Source organism: Bos indicus, chromosome 4 (genome assembly GCF_029378745.1).
Source record: "Bos indicus isolate NIAB-ARS_2022 breed Sahiwal x Tharparkar chromosome 4, NIAB-ARS_B.indTharparkar_mat_pri_1.0, whole genome shotgun sequence".
Taxonomy (NCBI): Eukaryota; Metazoa; Chordata; class Mammalia; order Artiodactyla; family Bovidae; genus Bos; species Bos indicus.
The window spans coordinates 46912783-46936173 of NC_091763.1; the positions used below are offsets into that span (position 1 = coordinate 46912783).

The 23391-nt window shown below is 41.6% G+C and overlaps 1 protein-coding gene across 2 annotated transcripts in view; it reads right to left on the bottom strand.

The window, feature by feature from the left end:
- PUS7 (pseudouridine synthase 7) overlaps window positions 1-23391 on the bottom strand; it is a 53668-nt gene that overhangs the window by 11450 nt on the left and 18827 nt on the right. The window contains exons 6-10 of one of the 2 annotated variants that reach the window (XM_070787719.1): window positions 19638-19655; window positions 18133-18244; window positions 15951-16028; window positions 1854-1982; window positions 1081-1206 (exon numbers count right to left, since the gene is read on the bottom strand). In XM_070787719.1, the coding sequence (XP_070643820.1) occupies window positions 1081-1206; window positions 1854-1982; window positions 15951-16028; window positions 18133-18244; window positions 19638-19655 (463 nt within the window). The remainder of the gene's footprint in view (window positions 1-1080; window positions 1207-1853; window positions 1983-15950; window positions 16029-18132; window positions 18245-19637; window positions 19656-23391) is intronic. The other variant, XM_019958655.2, reaches the window with a different exon arrangement.

A 23391-nucleotide genomic window follows, 5' to 3' on the forward strand; every position in this document is an offset into this window, starting at 1 on the left:
TTGTTTTATTTTATTTTTTGCCACTCCATGTGGAGTGTGGGATCTTAGTTCCCTAACCAGGGATTGAACCTGGGGCCCTTGGCAGTGAAGCACAGAGTTCTAACCACTGGACTGCCAAAGAATTTCCCCCTTTTGCCTGAGCTCTTACCCTCACAACACAGCCTCAGAGAGGCAGAGGAAATACTACATGATATTTTCATTTTGTGCTCTTAAGGATGCGTGAACAAATACAACTGCATAGAGTCAGCTGCTGAAATCATGGACTGAAGTTGAGAAGACCCCTCTCCTCTCAGGACTGCACTGACAAACCAGTGAGCTCGAGCTGCCTCCCGAATTTCACCTTTGCTAAAGCAAAGAATTTGAAGTGCCAGGAAGAACATGAACTAAATAATCTCTCAGATCACTTCCAACTCAAGCTTCCCAATCCTAACTGCCATGTGAATAATCATTTAGGTAACACAGCATGTGCCGGACAGCAGGACAGTGTAAGCAAGCTTATAAACCGAGTCTTTACTGATGGGATTTCCACCCCAGCTCACCTAGAGGGGTTTCCTATTAAATTCACAAAGCTGATGAGAGAGTTCTTAAAATAAATTTTCTGTGCTAACTGCATCCTACACCACTTTCTTTAAAGGGTGAGGGAAGGGCAGGTGCCAGTTTAAGAAATTAGGGAGCACCTGTTAACAGAGACCATAAACTACACATCTCCTTCAGGCTACTCTGGGGCTGAGTTACCCAACCGCTACTGCTGGGTCACTTACTGAGCCAAGATTTATCTGTGTAAAAGAAAACAGAATCCCTGGATGGGCTATTAGGTGGGAGAGGAAAACTGACTCATCAGGTTAAAGCTCTCTGAACCCTGACTTACTTTTTCACCTTGTACAGGAACTATCATAAAACAGAACAAAACTTAGAAGGAGGCTGTGGCTCAGTTGGTCATCTAAAAGGATTCGTTTGGCCAAGTTTTCCAGGAAATCTAGAAATAACTAAAAACACCACTGATTAAAAAAAAAATCCTGCTTCTTTTTTTTTTTAGTGACTGAGTTCTTTCAGACAAAAGTTAAGAAATTAAATACAAACCTTCCAACTTGATATGTGGGGACAGCTGTGGTTCCGAACCTTTGCATTCCATAGTAGTTGATAAACCCAATCTCCTTGAGAGAGTTCATGGCTTGTTCCACTTGGTTGTCAGTTCCTGTTATATTTCTGGGTGGGGGGGCCAAATGACCCAGAGAAAAAAATGTACAGGCAAACACACTCAGGGATGCAAATCATAAGTGACATGGATTGGCTCCTGTGCTTTTCGCTTGTTCCGTGAAGCTTTCTCTCTACCTCCCAAGGACTTTGTCTTTTTAAAAACTGTGAAGTGTACACAACACAAACTTTACCATTTTAGCCATTGCTAAGTATGCAATATGGTAGCATTAAGTACATTCCCAGTGTTGTGCAGCCTCGACCACTATATACTTCCTGAACTGTTTCATCTTCTCAAATTGAAACTCCAGTTACTGAACAGTAACTCATCTCCCCACCTTACACCCCAGGTAACCTTTATTCTACTTTTTTGTGCTATGAATCTGCCTATTCTAGGTAGGTGGAAGCGTAAGCTGTCTTTTGCATTTCAAGGAGACGGCCTCATTCCAAAGGTGGCGCTGAATGAGCAGAGGGGTGGCTGTATTGGTACAAACACTACAGCTGGGTTTGCTCTCCCAGCTCCATCGGACCCCACCTCGCCTTCCTGGGCCGCCAAGACCATTGGTGCCAGCTCACTGGAATTAACAACCATTCTGAAGAGACCCGAGGTGACCCAAGAAGATCCTCCCTGGTCTGCACTCCCCACCACAGCTCTTTACCTGAGGACAACTGTGAAGTGATTTCCTTGAAGCTCTCCCAATTTCAGAGGGTTTTTCTGATAGCTGAAATTCCCCAGCTTAAAGTTCATCAAGCACTTGTTCAAGTGGGCAAGTCTTTGTGCAGTTATTCTAAAAAATACAAAATGTAAAAGGAGCAGAAAGATGGTCATGACATGTTGCCTGGCTAATGATCTAAGACAGTTCAGGACAGAAAATGGCAGCTTAAAATGAGACTAGAAGCTGTGAAGACAGAAATGAGAGGCACCAAGGCCAGTGGGGTAAGCCGATCTTTCATTCGCCTCTGGAATGTTCCTCCAGCCTGAGGACACCTGTTCCTACTGGAATGATGTAACCTGGGCCATTGTTATATTCTTAAGAGTCTCATGTTACTTGTATACTGATAATGGAACAATTCTGTTTGAAATTTTCTACTTTTTGTGAGGGGAGAAGGGTGAGAAAGGGAGCAGAGAGCAATTCCTACAGGTAAAAAAGTTCTTACGAAGCATTAAAAAAGAATCATATTTTCATTTTCGTCCGTCAGAAAAATATTGTAATCACACTACAGAAAACTTGAAAAAGTACAGAAATACAGAAGAAAGTAAAACTTAGTCTCATCAGCTAAAAAAAAAATGTTAGTATCTAACTTTGAATTTCCTCCTAGTCTTTTTTCTTAAACACACATCAGATATATGTATATGATCTTTACCTGACTACATATATTTAGTCAGAATCCTATTACCATAATCTATACTTTCCTGCTATTATTTAAAAGGTATAAAGTTTTCATGAAAAACTCACTAACTTCTTTAACAGCAATACACATAAAAAAAGAAGTCAGTTTAGTTCAGTCGTGTCTGACTCTCCGAGACCCCATGAATCGCAGCACACCAGGCCTCCCTGTCCATCACCAACTCCCAGAGTTCACTCAGACTCACGTCCATCCAGTCGGTGATGCCATCCAGCCATCTCATCCTCTGTTGTCCCCTTCTCCTCCTGCCCCCAATCCCTCCCAGCATCAGAGTCTTTTCCAATGAGTCAATTCTTCTCATGAGGTGGCCAAAGTACTGGAGTTTCAGCTTTAGCATCATTCCTTCCAAAGAACACCCAGGACTGATCTCCTTCAGAATGGACTGGTTGGATCTCCCTGCAGTCCAAGGGACTCTCAAGAGTCTTCTCCAACACCACAGTTCAAAAGCATCAATTCTTTGGCGCTCAGCCTTCTTCACAGTCCAACTCTCACATCCATATACGACCACTGGAAAAACCACAGCCTTGACTAGCCGGACCTTTGTTGGCAAAGTAATGTCTCTGCTTTTCAATATGTTATCTAGGTTGGTCATAACTTTCCTTCTTTTAATTTCATGGCTGCAATCACCATCTGCAGTGATTTTGGAGCCCCCCAAAATAAAGTCTGACACTGTTTCCACTGTTTCCCCATCTATTTCCCATGAAGTGATGGGACCAGATGCCATGATCTTCATTTTCTGAGTGTTAAGTTTAAGCCAACTTTTTCACTCTCCTCTTTCACCTTCATCAAGAGGCTTTTGAGTTCCTCTTCACTTTCTGCCATAAGGGTGGTGTCATCTGCAGATCTGAGGTTATTGATATTTCTCCTGGCAATCTTGATTCCAGCTTGTGCTTCTTCCAGCCCAGTGTTTCTCATGATGTACTCTGCATATAAGTTAAGTAAGCAGGGTGACAATATACAGCCTTGACGTACTCCTTTTCCTATTTGGAACCAGTCTGTTGTTTCATGTCCAGTTCTAACTGTTGCTTCCTGACCTGCATACAAATTTCTCAAGAGGCAGGTCAGGTGGTCTGGTATTCCCATCTCTTTCAGAATTTTCCACAGTGGAAAAAAAGAAGTACAATACTAGAAAGCCTCTGCTGTATCTCTGTCCCTCAATACCCCGCTCCACTGGCAGCCAACATGAACAGTTTCTAGAAACACTTTCTGTACACGTAAGTGTTCCTATTATCTTCTCTCTCTTTGGAATTTCTCAGTAAGCTTCTAATATATGTTATATGGACAGATCTGCTTGACAGATTTTCACAAAGTGAACGCAATCATGTAACCAGCACCCAGATCCTCCCTTTTAAAAAACAATTTTTGTTACATTTACAAATTGTTTACTATCTTCCTTTATTCACGGAAAACTGGAAAACTGTGCATTAGAGACCTGCCTTACCCAGAGAGTCCGTTCAGAAGCTGCCTCGCTCTGTGTGCAGGCACAAAGGGTGGCTGCTGCACTGCCTGGATCTTTTCTCTGGCCTTCATCTGACCAGTCCCCTGGGATGGCCATTTAAATTGCTACCCATCTTCTGCTATTACTATAAAGTACTCTCTAACAAACATCCTCATACAGACTTCACTGTATGGTACACCTACATAGGTGAATGATTTAGATATGTTCATATCTAAGGAGAAGTGGCAGATTTTAAATTTTAACCCCTACTGTCCTCCAAAAAGGTTATACCAATCTACACTCCCATCATTAATATGTCAGTGCCTACTGTCTCATGCCCGTCTCCTCACCACAGCATGTTATAAACCTTTTTTAGCTCTGCCAGGCAAAATTTAAAATGCTATTTTCATTTTTACTTACCTGCTTCTTACTGTGAGAGAATCAAACATTTTTTTCATTATCTTGACTGTGGAGTACCTATTCTTCCCACTACCTTTTTCTATTGGATTGTTAATACTCTTCTGTTGCCATAGATTAAGGAAATCTACCCTTTACCACACAGTGAGAAAATATTATCTCCCATTTTGTAAGTTCACTTTATAATATTTTTATACTTTGGAAAACTTCCCAACTTAATGTTAAAAAAAACACTGGTAACATTGTAACGAAGTCTTATACTTTACACTCAGATTTACCAATTGCTAACATTTTCCCACTACACCTTACATGTATTTCTAGACATATGAACACCCCCATACCACACATACATGCACAGATACACACACACACACACATTCTGAGCCACATGAGAGTGAGCTGCAGCCTGGGGACATCTCACCCTTAAAGAGAGTGCAGTGTGTCTCCTAAGAACAGCAGTCTCCCAAGCTACTCACCACTGGTAACCCTCAGGGAGGCTACGGGAATTCAGTGCTACCGAAGAGCAGTCCAGATTCAAACTCACCCAATTCCCCCAATAACATTACTGAGATTTTTCTGTGTGTGTGCTTAGTCGCTCAGTCGTGTGCGACTCTTCGCAACCCCACGAACTGTAGCCCACCAGGCTCCTCTGTCCATGGAGATTTTCTAGGCAAGAATACAGGAGCAGGTGCCATGCCCTCCTCCTGTGGATCTTCCCAATCCAGGGATCGAACCCAGGTCTCCCACATCGCAGGCAGATTCTTTACAGTCTGAACTACCAGGGATTTTTAATGCTACTTAACTTCAGGATCTAATCAAAGACCAGGACAATCATTATTTCCTCAACAGTAAGACTCCCATAGGTTATGCTGAAAATCTTACTGTGAGGAAACAATGACTCACCTGGTTCTTGATTAGATCCTGAAGTTAAGGAGCTTAAAAAAAACCTAAGTGATATTACTGAGAGGAATTGGGTGAGTTTCGATGTGGACTGCTCCTCAGTAGCACTAAATATTCACTGGAAGGACTGATGCTGAAGCTGGAGTGCCAATACTTTGGTTACCTAATGTGAAGAGCCGACTCACTGGAAAAGACCCCGATGCTAGGAAAGATTGAGGGCAAAAGGAAAAGGGGCAGCACAGGAGAAGATAGCTAGATAGCATCACCAACTCAAATGGACAAGAATTTGCACAAACTCTGGGAGACAGTGAAGGACAGAGGAGCCTGGGATGCTGAAGTCTGTGGGGTCACAAAGAGTTGGACACAACTTAGTGTCTGAATGACATGACACTCATGTCTGAGTGACTGAGCAACAACAAAAAAACTCCCACATTTTGGTGGGAGTGTCATGCAGGTGATGCTGTGGCCTTTTCAGTGAATCACAGCAAAATGGTACCTTTCTCTCCTTTTCCTTTTTAAATTTTTAACCTGTGGGGTGCCATTTTAAAAATTCTGTGCCTATCCTGTTTCCCCACTGTCTTTCATCCAGCTGTTTCAGTGCCTAAGGATAGCTGCTGGCAGGCGCAAATATTACTGTGCTGACTGTGAAAGAGTGTTTTTAACCGCCCCCCCATTCCTCCTGTATCAGCTGACATTCTACAAACAAGGACTAGACAGTAAAATCTTAATTGAGAGTTTTTAAAATAGCTCTGGGATTAAAGGTTTACTTAGAAAGGGTGTCCCTCGTTGGAGATTATTTTTTTAAACAGTATCCCCAGGTATAAGTAGAGTGCCTTTTTTTTTTTAACTTTTTATTTTGTATGGAGTATAGCCGATTAACAAACAATGTAGTACTTTTACACTTGTTCAGTTGCTGTTTTAGAGTAAAAAGGATACTTTTTCTTCTGTTTCATTTGGCTTACAGTAGTGATGTGTCTCATTTACAGCAGGGCTGGCCTCCATGCAATCATTAATACACTAATCTTCACTACTGGTCTTTTACAAAAGTTTACACTGGCTGCAGCAAAAAAGGAAAGAAGTCCGGCCACTGGGGTTCCAGGGCTTTGACTGGGAGTTTCTGTTTACTCTCCCTAGTCAACTGCTGATGCCAAAAGTGGCTCATTTAGAAAGGAGGGGGATGAGGTCATGCTCTCTCCCCTGGCTTTAAATTATGGACTCTTTTCATCCTAGGCAACAAGGAGACTAAGGAAAGAAGAGGGCAAAGTTTTTCACACACAAGCCAGTAACTGTCAGCTGCTGCTCAGTGGCTTTGGTTCTGCATTTTTAATTAATAGCATCACATGTTCCTTTTTGTTTTTGACTTTTTTTGTTTATTAAAGGTAGATTATGGAGTATAAACACTACATCAAAGATAGGCTACAAAAAATAAATATTCACAAATTCACTGGCTCAGAACATCTCTTCTCTGCTCATTTTAAATGCTACTTTGATTACACACTAACTGTGGACATATCTGGGTCTGTAATTATTCTACTTCTACCCATTTTTGTGTAAGTATCACACTGCTTTAACTACTATATTTCTATAATAGGTTTAAAATATACTGTGGCTAGACAATCACATGTAAAAAAATGAAATTAGAACATTTTCCAACATCATATACAAACATAAACTCAAAAAGGATTAAAAAGCTAAATTTAAGACCAGATACTATAAAACTCCTGGAGAAGGCAATGGCACCCCACTCCAGTACTCTTGCCTGGAAAATCCCATGGATGGAGGAGCCTAGTAGGCTGTAGTCCATGGGGTCGCTAAGAGACGGGCACGACTGAGCGACTTCACTTTCCCTTTTCACTTTCATGCACTGGAGAAGGAAATGGCAACCCACTCCAGTGTTCTTGCCTGGAGAATCCCAGGGACGGGGGAGCCTGGTGGGCTGCCGTCTCTGGGGTCACACAGAGTCGGACATGACTGAAGTGACTTAGCAGCAGCAGCTATAAAACTCCTAGAGGAAAACAGGCAGAACACAATTTGACAAAAATCACAGCATTATTTTCATATCTCTGTCTTCTAGAGTAATGGAAACAAAAGCAAAAATAAACAAATGGGATCTAATTAACCTTAAAAGCTTTTGCATAGCAAAGGAAACCATAAACAAAAAAACAATCTACAGACTGGGAAAAATATATCTGCAAATGATACAAGCAACGATAGTTTAATTGACAAAACATACAGTTTATACAGCTCATTATCAAAAAACAAACAGTCCAATCAAAAATGGGCAGAAAAAAATAAATAAATTTAAAAATGGGCAGAAGACCTAAACAGACATCTCTCCAAAAAGACATGCAGATGGCCAACAGGCACATGTAAAGATGCTCAATAATGCTAATTATTAGATAAATGCAAATCAAAATTACCGTAAGGTACCATCTCACACTGGTCAGAATGGCCATCATTAAAAAGCCTACAAATAGGGCTTCCCTGGTGGCTCAATGGTGAAGAATCCGCCTGTCAATGCAGGAGACATGGTTCGATTTCTGAGCCGCAACTCCTGAAGCCTGTGCACTCTACAGCCTGTGCACAGTGAGAAGGTCATGCACTGCAGCTAGAGAGTAGCCCTGCTCACTGCAACTAGAGAAGGGCTGCACAAAAACAAGTACCCAGCACAGTCAAATATACATTAAAAAAAAAAAAAAACACGAATAATAAGCATTGGAGATGGTGTGGAAAAAAGAGAACTCTGTACACTGTTGGTAGGAATGTAAATTGGCACCGCCACTATGGAGAACAGTAGGAAGATTCCTCAAAAACTAGTAACAGAGTTGCCACGTGATCCAGCAGTCCCACCCTTGGGCACACACCCAGAAGAGAGGAAAACCCTAATTCAAAAAGATACAGGCACCCCAGTGTTCATAGCAGCACTATTTACAGCACTAGTCAAGACATGGCAACAACCTAAATGTTCATCTAGAGATGAATGGCTTAAGAACATGTGGCATATATATACAATAGAATATCACCCAGCCATAGAAGAATGAAATAATGTCATCTGCAGCAACATGATGGACCCGGAGACGACTATCCTAAGGAAAGTAAGTCAAAGACAAATATATGATATCACTTACATGTGGTTTTAAAAAACAACTTATTTACAAAACAGAAACAGATGCACAGAGAAAACAAACGTATGGTTACCGAAGGGGAAAGACAGGAGGGAGGAATAAATTTGGAATGTGAGAATATATACACTACTATATATAAAATAAACAAGTATGTACTACATAGCACAGGGAACTGTATTCATTATCTTGTAAAAACCAATAATGGAAAAGAATCTAAAAAAGAATATGTTTATATTATACATACAACATATAACACAAGTATAAAATCGACTTTGTTGTTCATCTGAAACAATGTAAGTCAACTGTACTTCAATAAAAATAAGTAAATTACTCTAAAAAAAAAACAGGTGATAAGTGAAAGAAACTGATTATTATAAATCCAGAAACATCTTAGAGTGGAGAGTGTGGTAAAAATGTTTTAGTAATCTAAGTGTACAATTTACTCCAAAATCACCATGGGACTGTTTTAATAAAAATATTTTTAAATGATATATATACATATATATTTCATTATATATTTTGACACTAATCGCCCTTTATTAGTCATTTCTTCCAGATTTTTATGGTTAAATTTTATGGTTCTGATTCTTTCCCACATTACAATCAGCTTGATTAGTTTGAAACATTCTATTGGTATTTTCATTTAGTATCAGCATAAATGTACATATTTATTCATTAAAGAACATTTATATGTATCCAAGAACAGATTACAGCATTTGTTTACTCAAGTCCTTTTACACCTATCAATAGCATTTCAAAGTTTTCTTCACAGAGAGAGATCTTACACTTTACAAAAATTTTTGTTTCCAGGTATGTTCATTTCTTTACTTTCTTCTGTGTAAAAGAGTTTTTTCTGTTATAATTTCTAATCTGAATACTGATTTTTGTACATACTCTTTCCTATCTTGCATAACTTTCAGTCAACTCCTTGAATGGAAACAATCATACGTTAGTAACAAAACTGCAGTCTGGCCTCCTTCTAATTTTTACATCACTTTTTCCTAATTATTCTTTGTATTATAGAATGCCAAGAACAAAGATAAGTAGTAGTAACAGTGTGGTCATCTTCATTTTATTCTCAGTTTTAATAAAATGCTCTAATATTTCATGGGTAAACAAGATGTCTGGTTTTTCACTTGCACATTTTGCCATTTTAAAATATTTTCACATTTTCTTATGTTAGTATTCATCTTTCTCTACTTTAGCAAAGAGAGTTTTAAAAAATTAGAAATAATCTAATGGCAATGGCACCCCACTCCAGTACTCTTGCCTGGAAAATCCCATGGACGGAGGAGCCTGGTAGGCTGAAGTCCATGGGGTCGCTAGAGTCGGACACGACTTAGCAACTTCACTTTCACTTTTCTCTTTCATGCACTGGAGAAGGAAATGGCAACCCACTCCAGTGTTCTTGCCTGGAGAATCCCAGGGACGGGGGAGCCTGGTGGGCTGCTGTCTATGGGGTCGCACAGAGTCGGACACGACTGAAGTGACTTAGCATAGCATAGTAAAAAATAACTCATCAATTGTAATTTACTTAGTCATTCATTTTATTTAAGACTTTTCAATTTGGGTCACCTGAGTTGTTGACAATTTTTTAAAGCTACAAATAACGCTACACAGTACATCACTGTGCCTCAGCAAGTGGTTTTAACTTTTTTCTGAATTCAAGAGTCCTCTGAAGAGCTGAGAACTACCAGAACAAAGGGCGTCTGAGCTTCACTTTGTTGACTACACTTCTCTCTTTATGACTCTGGACTGCACGGTGTTTCTCAGAGTGGGCCCTTGAGCGCATTCCTATTGGCTCTTACTGCCAGGAGCCATGTTCCAGCTTTGGCAGGAAGTAACTACAGGGGTTGGGAAAGTCTGGATGTGGCTCCTGGGCCCTGGGCCTGCATGAGAGGCTATTCTGCCCTAAGTGCCTGGTCTTAAGACCCAGGCCCGTATTGAGACTCAGACCCTAATTACGGAAGCTGCCCCACAGGGGCCTGTGCAGCCTCCCAAGTCCCAACATTACATGAAAAATTATGGGGGAAATTTTATTCTACTTCTTCATTAAAAATACACTGTTACTGAGTTAAACTGTTTAAAATCCACCATATAATACCAGTCTGCCATTTCATCTCACAGAATTCTTATTTCCTTGCTGAAAATTTAGCCATATTCCCTGAAGGCAATCAATTTCTTGATGCATTATCAATCAACTTTTTTCCTGGTTCAATATGTGCAGAAGCAGCCTGACCAAATTTCTTAAGGAAAGAAGATGTGTCCCTGTCCACTAATAATTATAAAATGCAGGAAGCTAGCCAGAGAAGCAGGCAAACCTCACATTCCATTACCCTCTCTCCTGACCCTGAATGCCCTGTCCAACCCAAGTACCAAAAGGTGTGAAGTGCGTCTGTACCAGCTTGGGCCAGCTGCTCAGGGGAACCACGTCCTTGACTTTAGATATATGGAGATGACGGCAGACCCACAGGGCATCAATTAATCCAGAAACAGTATCCCAAAGAGTCCAGGAAGCAGAGGATCAGGATGAACAGTGGGAGGAAAGGGAGAACTGACCTCTTCGGTCAGTAACTCTTACTATAGAAATGGACAGGAAATTTAAGAGTCAAGAGGAAAGAAAGAATCAGATAGGCAGCTTGGCAGTTCTGGAAAGAGATTAGGGAGACTGCTTCCCAACAGCCATGAAAGACAGCTTTGTTCTTTTTTTTTTTAATAAAGTTGAGCTAAAATGAACATAACAAAAACTTATCATTTTAAGCATTATAAAGTGTACAATTCCAGGGGTTTTAGTATAGTCACGATGTTGTGCAACTGTCACCATGATCTAATTCCAGAGTATTTCTATCACTCCCAAAAGAAACCATACACCATGAACCCCCTTCCCTTTCCCTGCAACTCCTAGCAACCACTAACCTACTTTGTCTTTACAGATCTCCCTATCCGGGACATTTCATACAAACATAATTATATAATTTGGTCCTTTGTACATGACACCCCTTAGTTTACATAATGTTTTTTAAGATTCATTCATGTTATAGTATATATCAGGGCTTCCCTGGTGGCTCAGTTGATCAAGAATCTGCCTGCAGTGCAGGAGACCTGGGTTAGATCCCTGGGTTGGGAAGATCCCCTAGAGAAGGAAATGGCAAACCACTTCAGTACCCTTGCCTGGAAAATCCCATGGACAGAGGAGCCTGGCAGGTTGCAGTCCATGAGGCAGCAAAGAGTTGGGCACCACTGAACAACTAACACATGTACTTCATTCTTTTTCATGGCTGAATCAAATTCTACAGTTGATTCTTGAACACAAAAACATGTATTTGTGAATCCCACTAGCATAGCAGAAAGCAAGAGAACACTCAGTTCTTGCTGGTGTGGGTGCTCCTTGAGAACTGATGGGATGAAGCTGACAATACCTTTCATGATACTGTTCACAGTTTTAATTTTGATGATCCTGGATCAAGCTCTTTGGTTGTAAATTCATAGCAATCCTGTGAGTAACTTGGGAATACCAAAATCTCACTTTTAGACACCAGGAGCCAACCTAAGCAGCATGTTGTACAAAATGCCTTTATTAACAAAGCAAGGGAAATACTGGCCCAGGCTCAGAAAGGAGACTGGCAGGAAGAGGCAGGAAGAGAAACAAATCATGCTGAATGAGGCTGTTCCTGCTTGAGATCCTGTGAAAACTACTAGGCGACTTTGGAGAGTTACATGAAGCTGAGAAACTGCTTATCCCAAACACTAATCAATTCAGCAGTAATTAAAATCCTTGCGTGGCAGAGTGGGTTTATCCTGTCCACCAGTTCTCACGGGAAAGGCCAATCCACTCAGCCCCACATATCCATTAAGCAAACGAAGGGTGTAGCCTGCATCCGTGAGATAAGTGCTATGTGCTTTCCAAAGGCTAACGTTTAGGTGTTTAATATGGTTTCTTACTAAGTCAACAGGAAGACGATAAAGGCAGCAAAGATCTATGAAGACAGAGTCGCAGTGTGATCAAGTATGACACCTGGTGGCTGACTAATGAAGAATACCTTCATTCTTCAAAGATGTCACATCATAAAATGCAATACAAAATAAGGAGATGCCCTGTTTTGACACTCAATATTAGTAAATATTTTTTTTTAAGATTAAAATGTGTCAGGAAGGATTCTGAAGAAGAATAAAGGTGATAAACTGGTACCACCTTTCTACAGGGCAATTAAACTCTGGGTCAAAAGCCTAACACCTAGAATTTCACATTCTACTCCAAGTTTATCTTTTGTGTGTTTTTTTTTTTTTGCTGTTTATCTTAATGAAGTTATCACAGATGTGTGCCAAGATTTAGCTACCAATATGTCCATCATGGAACTGCTTCTAATAGCAAGAAATGGAAAACCATGTAAAATTAAAAAACAGAGCAACAGCTCATAAATTAGGATACACTGGAAAAGACCCTGATGCTGGGAAAGATTGAGGGCAAGAGGAGAAGGGGGCGACAGAGGATGAGATGGTTGGACGGTATCACTGACTCAATGGGCATGAGTTTAAGCAAACTCAGGGAGACAGTGAAGGACAGGGAAGCCTGGTGTGCTGCAGATCATGGGGTTGCAAACAGTTGGACATGACTTAGCAACGGAAGAACAACAACATATATTTTACTATCTTTTGCTACATGCTAACAGGGAAAAATGTACATCATTTACTGTTTGCAATAAAAAACACACTTTATGTAAATATTTTAGTTTTAGGAAATAAACTAAAGAAAACTAAGGAAAAAAAACTCTTCCACAAAAAATACATCAAGCCGTGAACAAGGCAATCTCAAGAAGTACAACTGTGGTGGACACCAAAGAGAAGGCAAGAACCTTCTATGCCCCATATCCAGAGTATGGGAAAGGCTGACCCCTTGAGCCACTGCCAGTCCCCTGCTCTCAGGAGCTGCTGACCAGCCCATCACCCACACAGGCTATTCAAATCTTCCCACTCTTTTCAAGTTCCCTTTCCCACTCCCATCCCCTTCCACTCTCAGCAGATGACCCCACATTCCACGCATCTCAGGCACAAAGAGACCAGGGCAACAGGTGGGAGTGCCAGCATCTTCAGGCGTCACCTCCCGCTCTGCCCCAGACACGGCACCGCGCACACCACTGCTAGTGAAGTCGTATTGTAGACAGCAGATGTTCTTGACCTGCCTTTATGCCTTACCATGACCTCATGCCCAGGGTCCAAGGTCAAGGAAGAGAAGGGCTGGAAAATCCACTAGGATGCAATTGGGAACTCAATCCTGACACTATCTCAAATGAATCAGAAGGTAGGAGGGGAGCCAAACGGCAGGGGACTGGGAGGCGAAGAGGAGGTGCTACCTCAACTTCTTTATGAAAAGACAGCGGAATTACAAGCACATACATGCCTTAAAGTGGGGATAGCAAGCATAGATGACTTTAGAATTAACAAGTGGGTAAACTAAAATGCCAGACTGGATGAGTTACAAGCTGGAAACAAGATAGGCAGGAGAAACATCAACAACCTCAAATATGAGGATGATACCACTCTAATGGCAGAAAGCAAAGAGGAACTAAAGAGCCTCTTGCTGAGGGTGAAGGAGGAGAGCGAAAAAGCTGGCTTAAAACTAAATATTAAAAAAACTAAGATCATGCCATCTGGGCCCATCACTTCATGGCAAATAGAAGGGGAAAGGGCAGAAGTGAAAGTGACCGATTTCTTCTTCTTGGGCTCTAAAATCACTGTGGATGGTGACTGCAGCCATGAAATCAGAAGACTATTGCTTCTTGGCAGAAAAGCAATGACAAACCTAGATAGTGTGTTGAAAAGCAGAGACATTACTCTGCTGACAAAGGTCCGTACAGACAAGGGTTTGGTCTTCCCAGTGGTCACGTACGGTTGTGCGAGTAAAGGCACAGCAGTAAAGGCAGAACGCCAAAGAATTGATGCCTTCAAACTGTGGTGCTGGAGAATACTCCTGAAAATCCCTTGGACAGCAAGGAGATCAAACCAGTCAATCGATCCTAAAGGAAATCAACCTTGAAAACTCATAGGAAGGACTGATGCTGAAGCTGAAGCTCCAGTATTTTGGTCATCTGATGAGAACGGCCGACTCATTAGAAAAGTCCCTGATGCTGGGAAAGATTGAAGGCAGAAGGAGAAGAGAGCGTCGGAGGAGGAGATGGCTGAATGGCATCACTGATGCAATGGACAGGAACTAGGGAAAACTTCAGGAGATGGTGAGGGACGGGGAGGCCTGGGGTGCTGCAGTCCATGGGGTCACAAAGAGTCAGACAGGACTGGGTGCCTGAACAACAACAATAAACTGTACATATGCAAAATGTACACATCTTAACACGCGAATAAGCCTGTGAAACCATCACCGCACTCATGACAAGCACCTGCAACCCCCATTTCTTCCTGCCCCGTTACTTCTTCCCCCTACCAACCCCACCTCAGGGATGCGTAAGCATGGACACCTGAGCCTGTCTGACCGCCTGGCTTTCTAGAATCGAGGATGGACACCTGAGTCTGTCTGGCCACCCATCCTTCTAGAATCTAGACCAGTGGTTCTCAACCAGGGCTATTCTGTTTTTCGAGAGACATTTAGCGAGGTCTGGAAACATTTTTGTCTGTCACAGTGCTGACATGAATAGGGGGAAATTACTGAAATCCTGTGGTAGAGAGAGACCAGGGCTGCTGCTGAGCGTCCTAGAGTGCATAGTATGGCCCCTTCAACAAGGAATTATCCAGCCCAAAGTGTCAGCAGTGAAGAGGCAGAGAAGCCCAGTCTAGATTAAAACTGCAATTCCCTGGTGGTCCAGTGGTTAGACTCCACATTTCCACCGCTGAGGGCTTGGGTTTGGTCCCTGGTTGGGGAACTAGGATCTCACAAGCCGAGTGGCACAGCCAAACTAAACAAAGAAAAAACCCCACGCACCCCATTTTCTGTGAAAGCCTCCCTGGCCTGCCCCCACAGTGAGTGCCAGACTTTGTTAGCAGGTCTTCCCAAACACCCCAAATACACCTCTATTCTAGCATTTACATCACTGTGTGTAAGTTCTGATTCACCTGCCTGCTCCATTATAGTTACTTCAAAAGCAAAGACCACCTTTTCCTCTGCAGATCTTCAGTGTATAACAAAAGGGCTCTTCACTGTTTTGTAATTAAACTTTAGATAACTTATATTTAACAATCAATGAATAAGAGAGACAAAAGATACAGAAGCACATATTCTCTTGGTTCTATCAACCACACAAATCCTTTAAAAATGACGTAAATAATACCAGCTTGCTGCGAAAACATTAGGGAATGCAGATAAGCAAGAAGAAAAGAAACAAACAGAAAAGCAGTTTTTTGAACAGACAGAGGCACTATCTAAAGACGGAAGAGGTAAACCCCACAAAGCAAATCCTCGAACTTGGAGATACAGTGCTAGGATTTTTACAGAACGAACCCCAGTATGTACTCCTACTTACTTGAGAACAGCAATCTCCTGAACGGTTATGGCTCTTTTATCTTTGGTTCCCATGTAGGAGAATATGTTTGGCTTGACTCTGATGAGGCAAAAACAAAACCACACGAAGTCACATACTGTTAGGAAATCACGCTTCTCATTATTTAAGATTTAAAATAAATATACTTAAAATAGTAACAGAGTAAAAGAAAAGGAGAAACTTTATTTAAAAATATATCCAGGAAAACATAAATTAGTATTTCTTAAAAGCTAAGAAACTAAATGATCCCTGGACAATTCCCTCCTTAGCTCTGTGTGACTTGGAATGTGTCAGAAAAGGAAATTTCTGACACATTAAACAAATTTCCTGTTGATTTCATGCAATTCATATAATTACATAACTGAAGGTAAAGAACTATCCATCCTAGATCTACCATGTATCACTTCAAAAATTTTGTATTTTCAATTTCCAAAAGTTAATATTATATGAATTTTCCACAAATACATGCTATTTCTTTGTATAAAGCCAAATGCTACAACAGGGAACAGAATAGTTTTAATATGAAGATACAAGTAAGCTAGATAACTAAGAAGAATTTAATAAAAACTGTTCCACATGAATAGGAGAGAAACAGGAAGGATTTTTGAACTCTGAGCAATCCAGATCTCAGAGGAACTCCCTTCCCAACCGTTTACTCTTTCATTGGAACTGTCTTCTTCCTGGGGTTCAGGGACAGACAAGATGAGAGAGAAAGCTAGCAGTAAATAAAATGCTGCTTTATTAGGTACCGTGTCCTATGGGATGAACTGCACTCCCCTAAAATTTCTGTATTGAGGCTGACTCCCAATAGCTCCTAACCCAACAGGATTTGGAGCCAGAGCCATAAAAGAGGTTATTAGTTAAAACGAGGCCCTCATTCGATTAGACTTGTGTCCTGGTATAAGAAGAGGAAACCTGGCCTCACAGAGGCCTCTGGGACACACACGCTCAGAGGCAAGACCATGGGCACAGAGGCAGCGGCCACCTGCAACAGGCAAAGGCCTCAGCCAACAACCGAATCTGCCAGCGCCCGCAGCTGGGGGCTTCCCGCCCCCACAACCAGGAAAACGAAGGGCTGTTACTGTAGCCACTCGCTTCACAGCATCTTGTTAAGGCTGTCAGAGCAAACTATCACAGTATGTACTATGTTTAAACCAGGTTAAACACATATCAGAAAGTACATTTCCACTGTGTACAGATTTGCTCTGGTACCTGAATCCATTTCTGAAAATAAAACAGCAACCTGGCCCATCCTTAGAGACCCAAATTCTATTACAATTGCATTCCTATGAGAAAATCTGACTGGTCTCAGGTTTCCAGTCCAGTTGATTTCTAGGAGTTCAGAACTCAGATTTAGCAGCAGACTTCTGCAACCACATCAAAGTATGAGTTTTCAGGGGAGACAGTTAATTTTTCTTTTTTTTTCCCCTAAATATTTGTTTTTGGCTGTGCTGAGTCTTCACTGCTGCAAGTGGGCTTTCTCTAGTTGCTGCGAGCAGGGGCTACTTTCTAGCTGTGGTGTGCAGGCTTCTGACTGGTGGCTTCTCTTACTGCAGAGCACGGGCTCTAGGGCATGTGGGCTTCCGCAGCTGCAGCACTCGGGCTCAGCAGTTGCAGGTCCTGAGCTCTAGAGCACAGGCTCAACAGTTGAGGTTGAGGTGCAGGGGCTTAGTTGCTCTGTGGTATGTGGGATCTTCCCGGACCAGGGATCAAACCTGTGACCCCTACACTGGCAGGCGGATTCTTAACCACTGGATCAGCAGGGAAGTCCGATTAATTTTTACTGTAGCTGGATGGACTAGTAACTCTCTACTATATGTAACCATTTAGTTAGAGAATTGTCATTTTTGAATCACTGACCATATGCAAGGAGGTTAAAAGAAATTAATTCAACTATTGTCTACAAAAACTAAAACTGGGAATTCCCTGGCAGTCCAGTGGTTAGGACTCAGGACTTTCACTGCTGTGTCCCAGTTTCAATCCCTGGTCGGGGAACTAGGATCCCACAAGCCACAAGGCACAGCCACAACAATAAAAAAGACTGTAACTGGGAGGTACGTTTGCTACCTGTGTGCCTATTTTCCCATTCCCTTTTCATCAGCATGGAAAGAAAAAGATGTTTCTGTGTTTTGATTTTGCATAGGCACAAGAACAAGATACTAACCTTAAATATTTGGACAACAGATTAATAGCATCCATGGTGTCTTTGTTTTCTTTGTACAGTACAAAGTGACAGTAACTTCCCCTAGATTTTGGCCAAGAATGTTTCCTTGGATCTTAAAAAAAAAAGTTAAATGTTATGTACACCATAATAAACGTTAGCTGAATTTTTCCTCATGAAACTCTACAAGATCATTTTTGCTAGAGAATCCTTGAGCGAGAAATCAGATCCAGACTGACAAGAAACACAGGTTAGATGGTTATAGCTGTGTGGACCACAGGCATTATTAAATTATCTGATTGCATACTTATCTGTCTCTATTTGAAATCAAAAGCGAGAAGTACAGGTCATATGACAAGTCATTAAACCTAATGAACAATCTTCACATACAGAAACACAGAGGAGTCCAACCATCCCCTGGTTTAGTTGATAAATAGGTATCTGAAAGGGGATCAACAGGCTCTCCAGAATGTAAGCAGGCCAGGGGGGCACCAGCAGTCATGGAGGAACCCACAAACCTTGCCTTGTCTCGCCAGTTAGGTGTTCCTGCAACAAGCTGGCTTGGTGACACGGTGAGACTTTCCAAAGGCCACTTCTGTCACAGAAGTTTAGGTAACACTAGGTCATTTACAAAGGTCTCCAGACAGAGAGAGAAGCTGGCATTCAATACCTAACTGTCAATCTTCGGGCAAGAGGAGACTTTAAAAATCTGAGCCATTGCTACTTCAACTGCTCAACTTTTTAGAAACTGACAAACATTTCAAGACTTTGGAGAATCTGACTTTACAGCTGTTCTTTTAAACATTTAAATTATACCACTAGAAACATCTATTCAAACAACATCAAGATTTAGACTTCATTGCTGAAAGGTGTTCTGAAAAATCAACACTTTGGGAAAAATGTGTAAGCCACAACTGCACTTCCCAGATGTTGTACAAGAATGTCCATGAGTCTCATGTGACACACAGATGCAGCTGCTATTGACAATGCATCTAACTCACTTCATTTCTCTAACTCGTTGAAAGAAACAGACTGTGAAAAAATATTTCACACAATCCCTAGAAAAGTCTTTGTCTTTTAGAAATGTTCCTTTTTCTTTGTGCCTAAAATAACCCTTTAGCATGAACTCATGAATTCTTCATCTTTAGAGACACAAGAAACTCCTGGTACTAAAGTTACTTATATACCTGCCTTTGCCAAGGCAAAAAGCATTGCTTGACAGGTTAGTTATATAAGCTACAATGTAAAGAACAACCTGACCACTTAAGCCATTTGGAAAACTGCCACAGCATGTATGCTTAAAGTATTACAGAAAAAGCACTGCAAGTATTACTTTGGTTCTTGGTGTGAATTCCTTACAGCTCATCCTCAGGAAATTGTGAACAGGGATACTATTTTTGGTTTTCCTTCCAGCTCCCTCCATTTAAGCAAAGTTGTCTATGCTTAGTACTTGTGACAAAATTCATTGGCGTTTCATTTTCCCTACATGAAACGCCAACCGCTCTTACCTGCTGCAGTTCTGACCTCTGTCCAAATGCACAGCATAAAGAGCACAAGAGAGCAGTATTTAATTTATAATAACATTAAAGTGCTTTAGAAGTGAACATGCAAATGATCACATGGGAAGTTGCTACCGAGGAACTCCTACAGCATCTGGTGGTTATGTGGTGGGTTGACAGCGATTTAGACATTAACAATGGAATGTCGCAGAGGCAAACAGTGAACAAGCAGAAAACTCACCGACAGGTTCAAGCCTCCCTGTCTATGCCCTCACAGTGGCCTGTTCATTGATCCTCAAAGCTGCACTGTCTGTGCCCACGAGACACAGCAAAAGGTGTGAGACTAGAGGCAAAATGCCTCCCCATCCAGAAATTTGTTTTCTTAAAAATGGGAGGACGTGTACCAGAACACTATTCGTAATTATCTTTTGGTTGTTGAGGCTGCACGTGATGACTGTTTTGTATTGTGCTTTTCTGTGTTCATGAATTTCCTGCACTGATTTTATTATTTAAAAAAAATACAAAAATTATGGAAAACCCTTTTCAAACCAATAGATAAAAAGAAGTTGAAGAGACATTCGTCGAATGCAATGTTCTGACCTTGTCTGTATCATGATTTAAACGAGTCCTCTGTATGCAAAAGGCATTTCTGAAACAATGAGGGGAAAACTGAACATGCACTGGGTATGAGATATTAAGAAATTATTATTGATTTTGTCAGGAGGTGATAATGGTTTAGGGCTTTAGTCCTTTTCTATCAGATATATGCTGAAGTAGTTACATGTGAAATGAAGTACTACATAGGATTTTCTTTAAAAACATCTCAAGAAGGGAAAAAAAGTGGGAGGAACAGATTCAACAACAAAATGTTAATAATACTGAAGATGGCTGATGGTACAGAGGTTCAATATACTAGTTCCTTTACTTGTCTGCATGTTTGAAAATGTCCATAATAAAAACTTTAAAAAAATTTTGTGATAAAAGCTGATGAAGTGTAAGCTCCATTTTCTTCTAACTACCTATTTGGTATATCTAGTGACAAGAAACAAATGAAACCACAAGACTAAAACACTAAGTGCTATTACACCTTACGAGAAACCATGACAACCGATATGAGTTTGGCTCACAAACATGCATCTTATTAGCAAATCCAAGCAGTGAGCATGCATTCAATTATCTCCTCGGTAAATAACATACAAGGATTCTTTTTCTAAGTGCACTCAGTACACAAACTGTTAATAAGCATATGTATTTATTAACTGGAAATGTTTTGAGTAATGGAAAATCAGTGAGTCTCAATTTCCTTTGGGCGATTTGTTTGACTTTATAAAACTCCAAATCCTTGGAATGCTAGGTAGCAATTTAAGTGAATTTAAAATAACTTTCACACATTTTTGAGACACGCTGACTTAAAATGCAAAAGCAACGAATTCTCAGGCTAGGAAGCAACCTTCTGATGGTCTGATACTGCAGCCCCAGGGAGAGGAGAAACAGAATCCAGATAAAAAAAGAAAACTACATTCAGGAAGATTCCTGTATTGAGCAGAGATCCACACGAATAAAGAAGGAAAAACGTTTGTAGCTCAAGAAAGACGACAGGATGGGTAGCATGCAGAACATTCTTTCCTTCTCATTCAAGACAATTTACCCTGCTGCACCCCTGCACACCCACCCTGCAGCTTCCTCTGGGGTCCTGCTCCAGCCACCATCACCCAGCTCCCTCTCCATCGGCTCTTCCCCTTCAATATATCAATATGCTCAGGGCTGGCTCTTGCATTTTAGTCAAACCTACGTCTCCCTCTCCTTAAGCATGTTCCTTTTCTTTGTCCTTATCTTTATGGCGGATTTATTATCTTCCATCCTAACCTACTGTGTGAACTGGTGTCCAATAAAACTGCTCTGGCAAAGATGCCAATGATCCCCAAGATCCTAAAAATCGGTGGATGTGTTTCAGAGTTCTTATCTTGCTGGACTTGTCTGTAATCTTTTCCATGGCTAATCACTCCATCACTGAAATCCCCCCTTCCTATGGATTCCGTAACAGCAATCTCTCCCAGGAAACAAACTTTTTATCTGTCTGGCTCTTCCTCCTTAGTCTCTGCAGACTCCTAGATACAGGTATGCCCCTGCTGCTGCTGCTGCTGCTGCTAAGTCGCTTCAGTCGTGTCCGACTCTGTGCGACCCCATAGACGGCGGCCCACCAGGCTCCCCTGTCCCTGGGATTCTCCAGGCAAGAACACTGGAGTGGGTTGCCATTTCCTTCTCCAATGCATGAAAGGGAAAAGTGAAAGTGAAGTCGGTCAGTCATGTCCGACTCTTCACGACCCCATGGTCTGCAGCCTACCAGGCTCCTCCATCCATGGGATTTTCCAGGCAAGAGTACTGGAGTGGGGTGCCATTGCCTTCTCCAAGGTATGCCCCTGGAAACCATTAATTTCACATAGAATGGATTATCTCTAGATAGTACATGGCGAAAAAAAAATTTTTTTTAAACTTGAGTCTTTAAAAAGTTTTTTGGAGATGTACACTATTTATTTCAAAATATAAGTTAATTTACCTGAGTACATAGTGTATGATAATTATACAGTATTTTCAGAAAAATACCATAAGTACACTTTGGTAGATAAATCGATGTGCCCTATCAGATTGGATTAACACACCAAATAACATTAGGGTTAAAAGACCTGGTATCAATAATTTGTGTTTGGCCACCATGATTTAGAATCTATCACGCCTGTATTTTAGGCTGTGTGGCTTATCTGAGGTTAAGAATGTTGCAAACCTGCTACATGGTGCATGACCCACCAATAACAACTTACGTCAGGGTTTGGTAGTAAGGGAGCTCAAAACATTCCAACTTAGCTTTGCAATGAGGCTTTAAAAGCTAATCTGTTCAAATGCCAGGCGAGGTGCCCTAGGAGGACGAGCTGTCACTGTTTCTGGGTTCTGTCTGTACAGGCAAGAACTGCCGTCTCCAGACACCAGCTCTCCCTATGTTCCCAGCGTTGCCTACTTGAAGTGGCCCCCAGCTCGCAGGTGCGGGCCAGACCTGGAGATGCTCACGGGCTCTCCAGTGCCAGTCGGGCCTCTGAGGAGGTGGTAGAGAACATGCAGAGAGCAGGCCTCTAGTCCATCTCTGAATAAATGCCACAGCCCCTCAAGCCCAAAAGGGCCCAATTTTCGTCCACACACTGATTCAACTGGACCTGCTTCATGCTTCTTTTTCATAGTGAGAAATTAATATTTTATTGAAGATGTGAGATGGGAAAGGGGTGGTTCATGTCACACAGCTCAGTACCTCACTTGGTAAACCTTAAGGAAATTTTTTATTTGAGGGGGAAAAAAAGGAAGGCGTGGTGTGGCCTAAGCACAGAAAAGGTGGATAAACACAGAACACCAGGGATCCGGCACCACTCACTTGAGGGGCAAACTGCTGGCCTCAAGTGTGGCCTGCAAATACCAAGATCACAAAACTTGGCTGCCTCCAAGGAGGAGCAACCATTTCCAAGAAGCAACCAGTCTGAGAAACACAGGCTTCGCCTTTTCCAATCTGCTTCCTCAGGACCACAGTTGTCAGAACAAGACCCTGCCTCTTCCTCCTGCCTTTGCAAAAAGGTGGCTGACCGATGAGGACTGCCTCTTCTCTCCAAGGAACTTCTCCACAGCAGCCCTTCTCAACCCGGGTTCCTGAGAGAATTAAAAGTGAATGCAGCAAATCATCTATGCAGGAATTCACCTCTCCTCCACTGCTAGATAAGTGGGA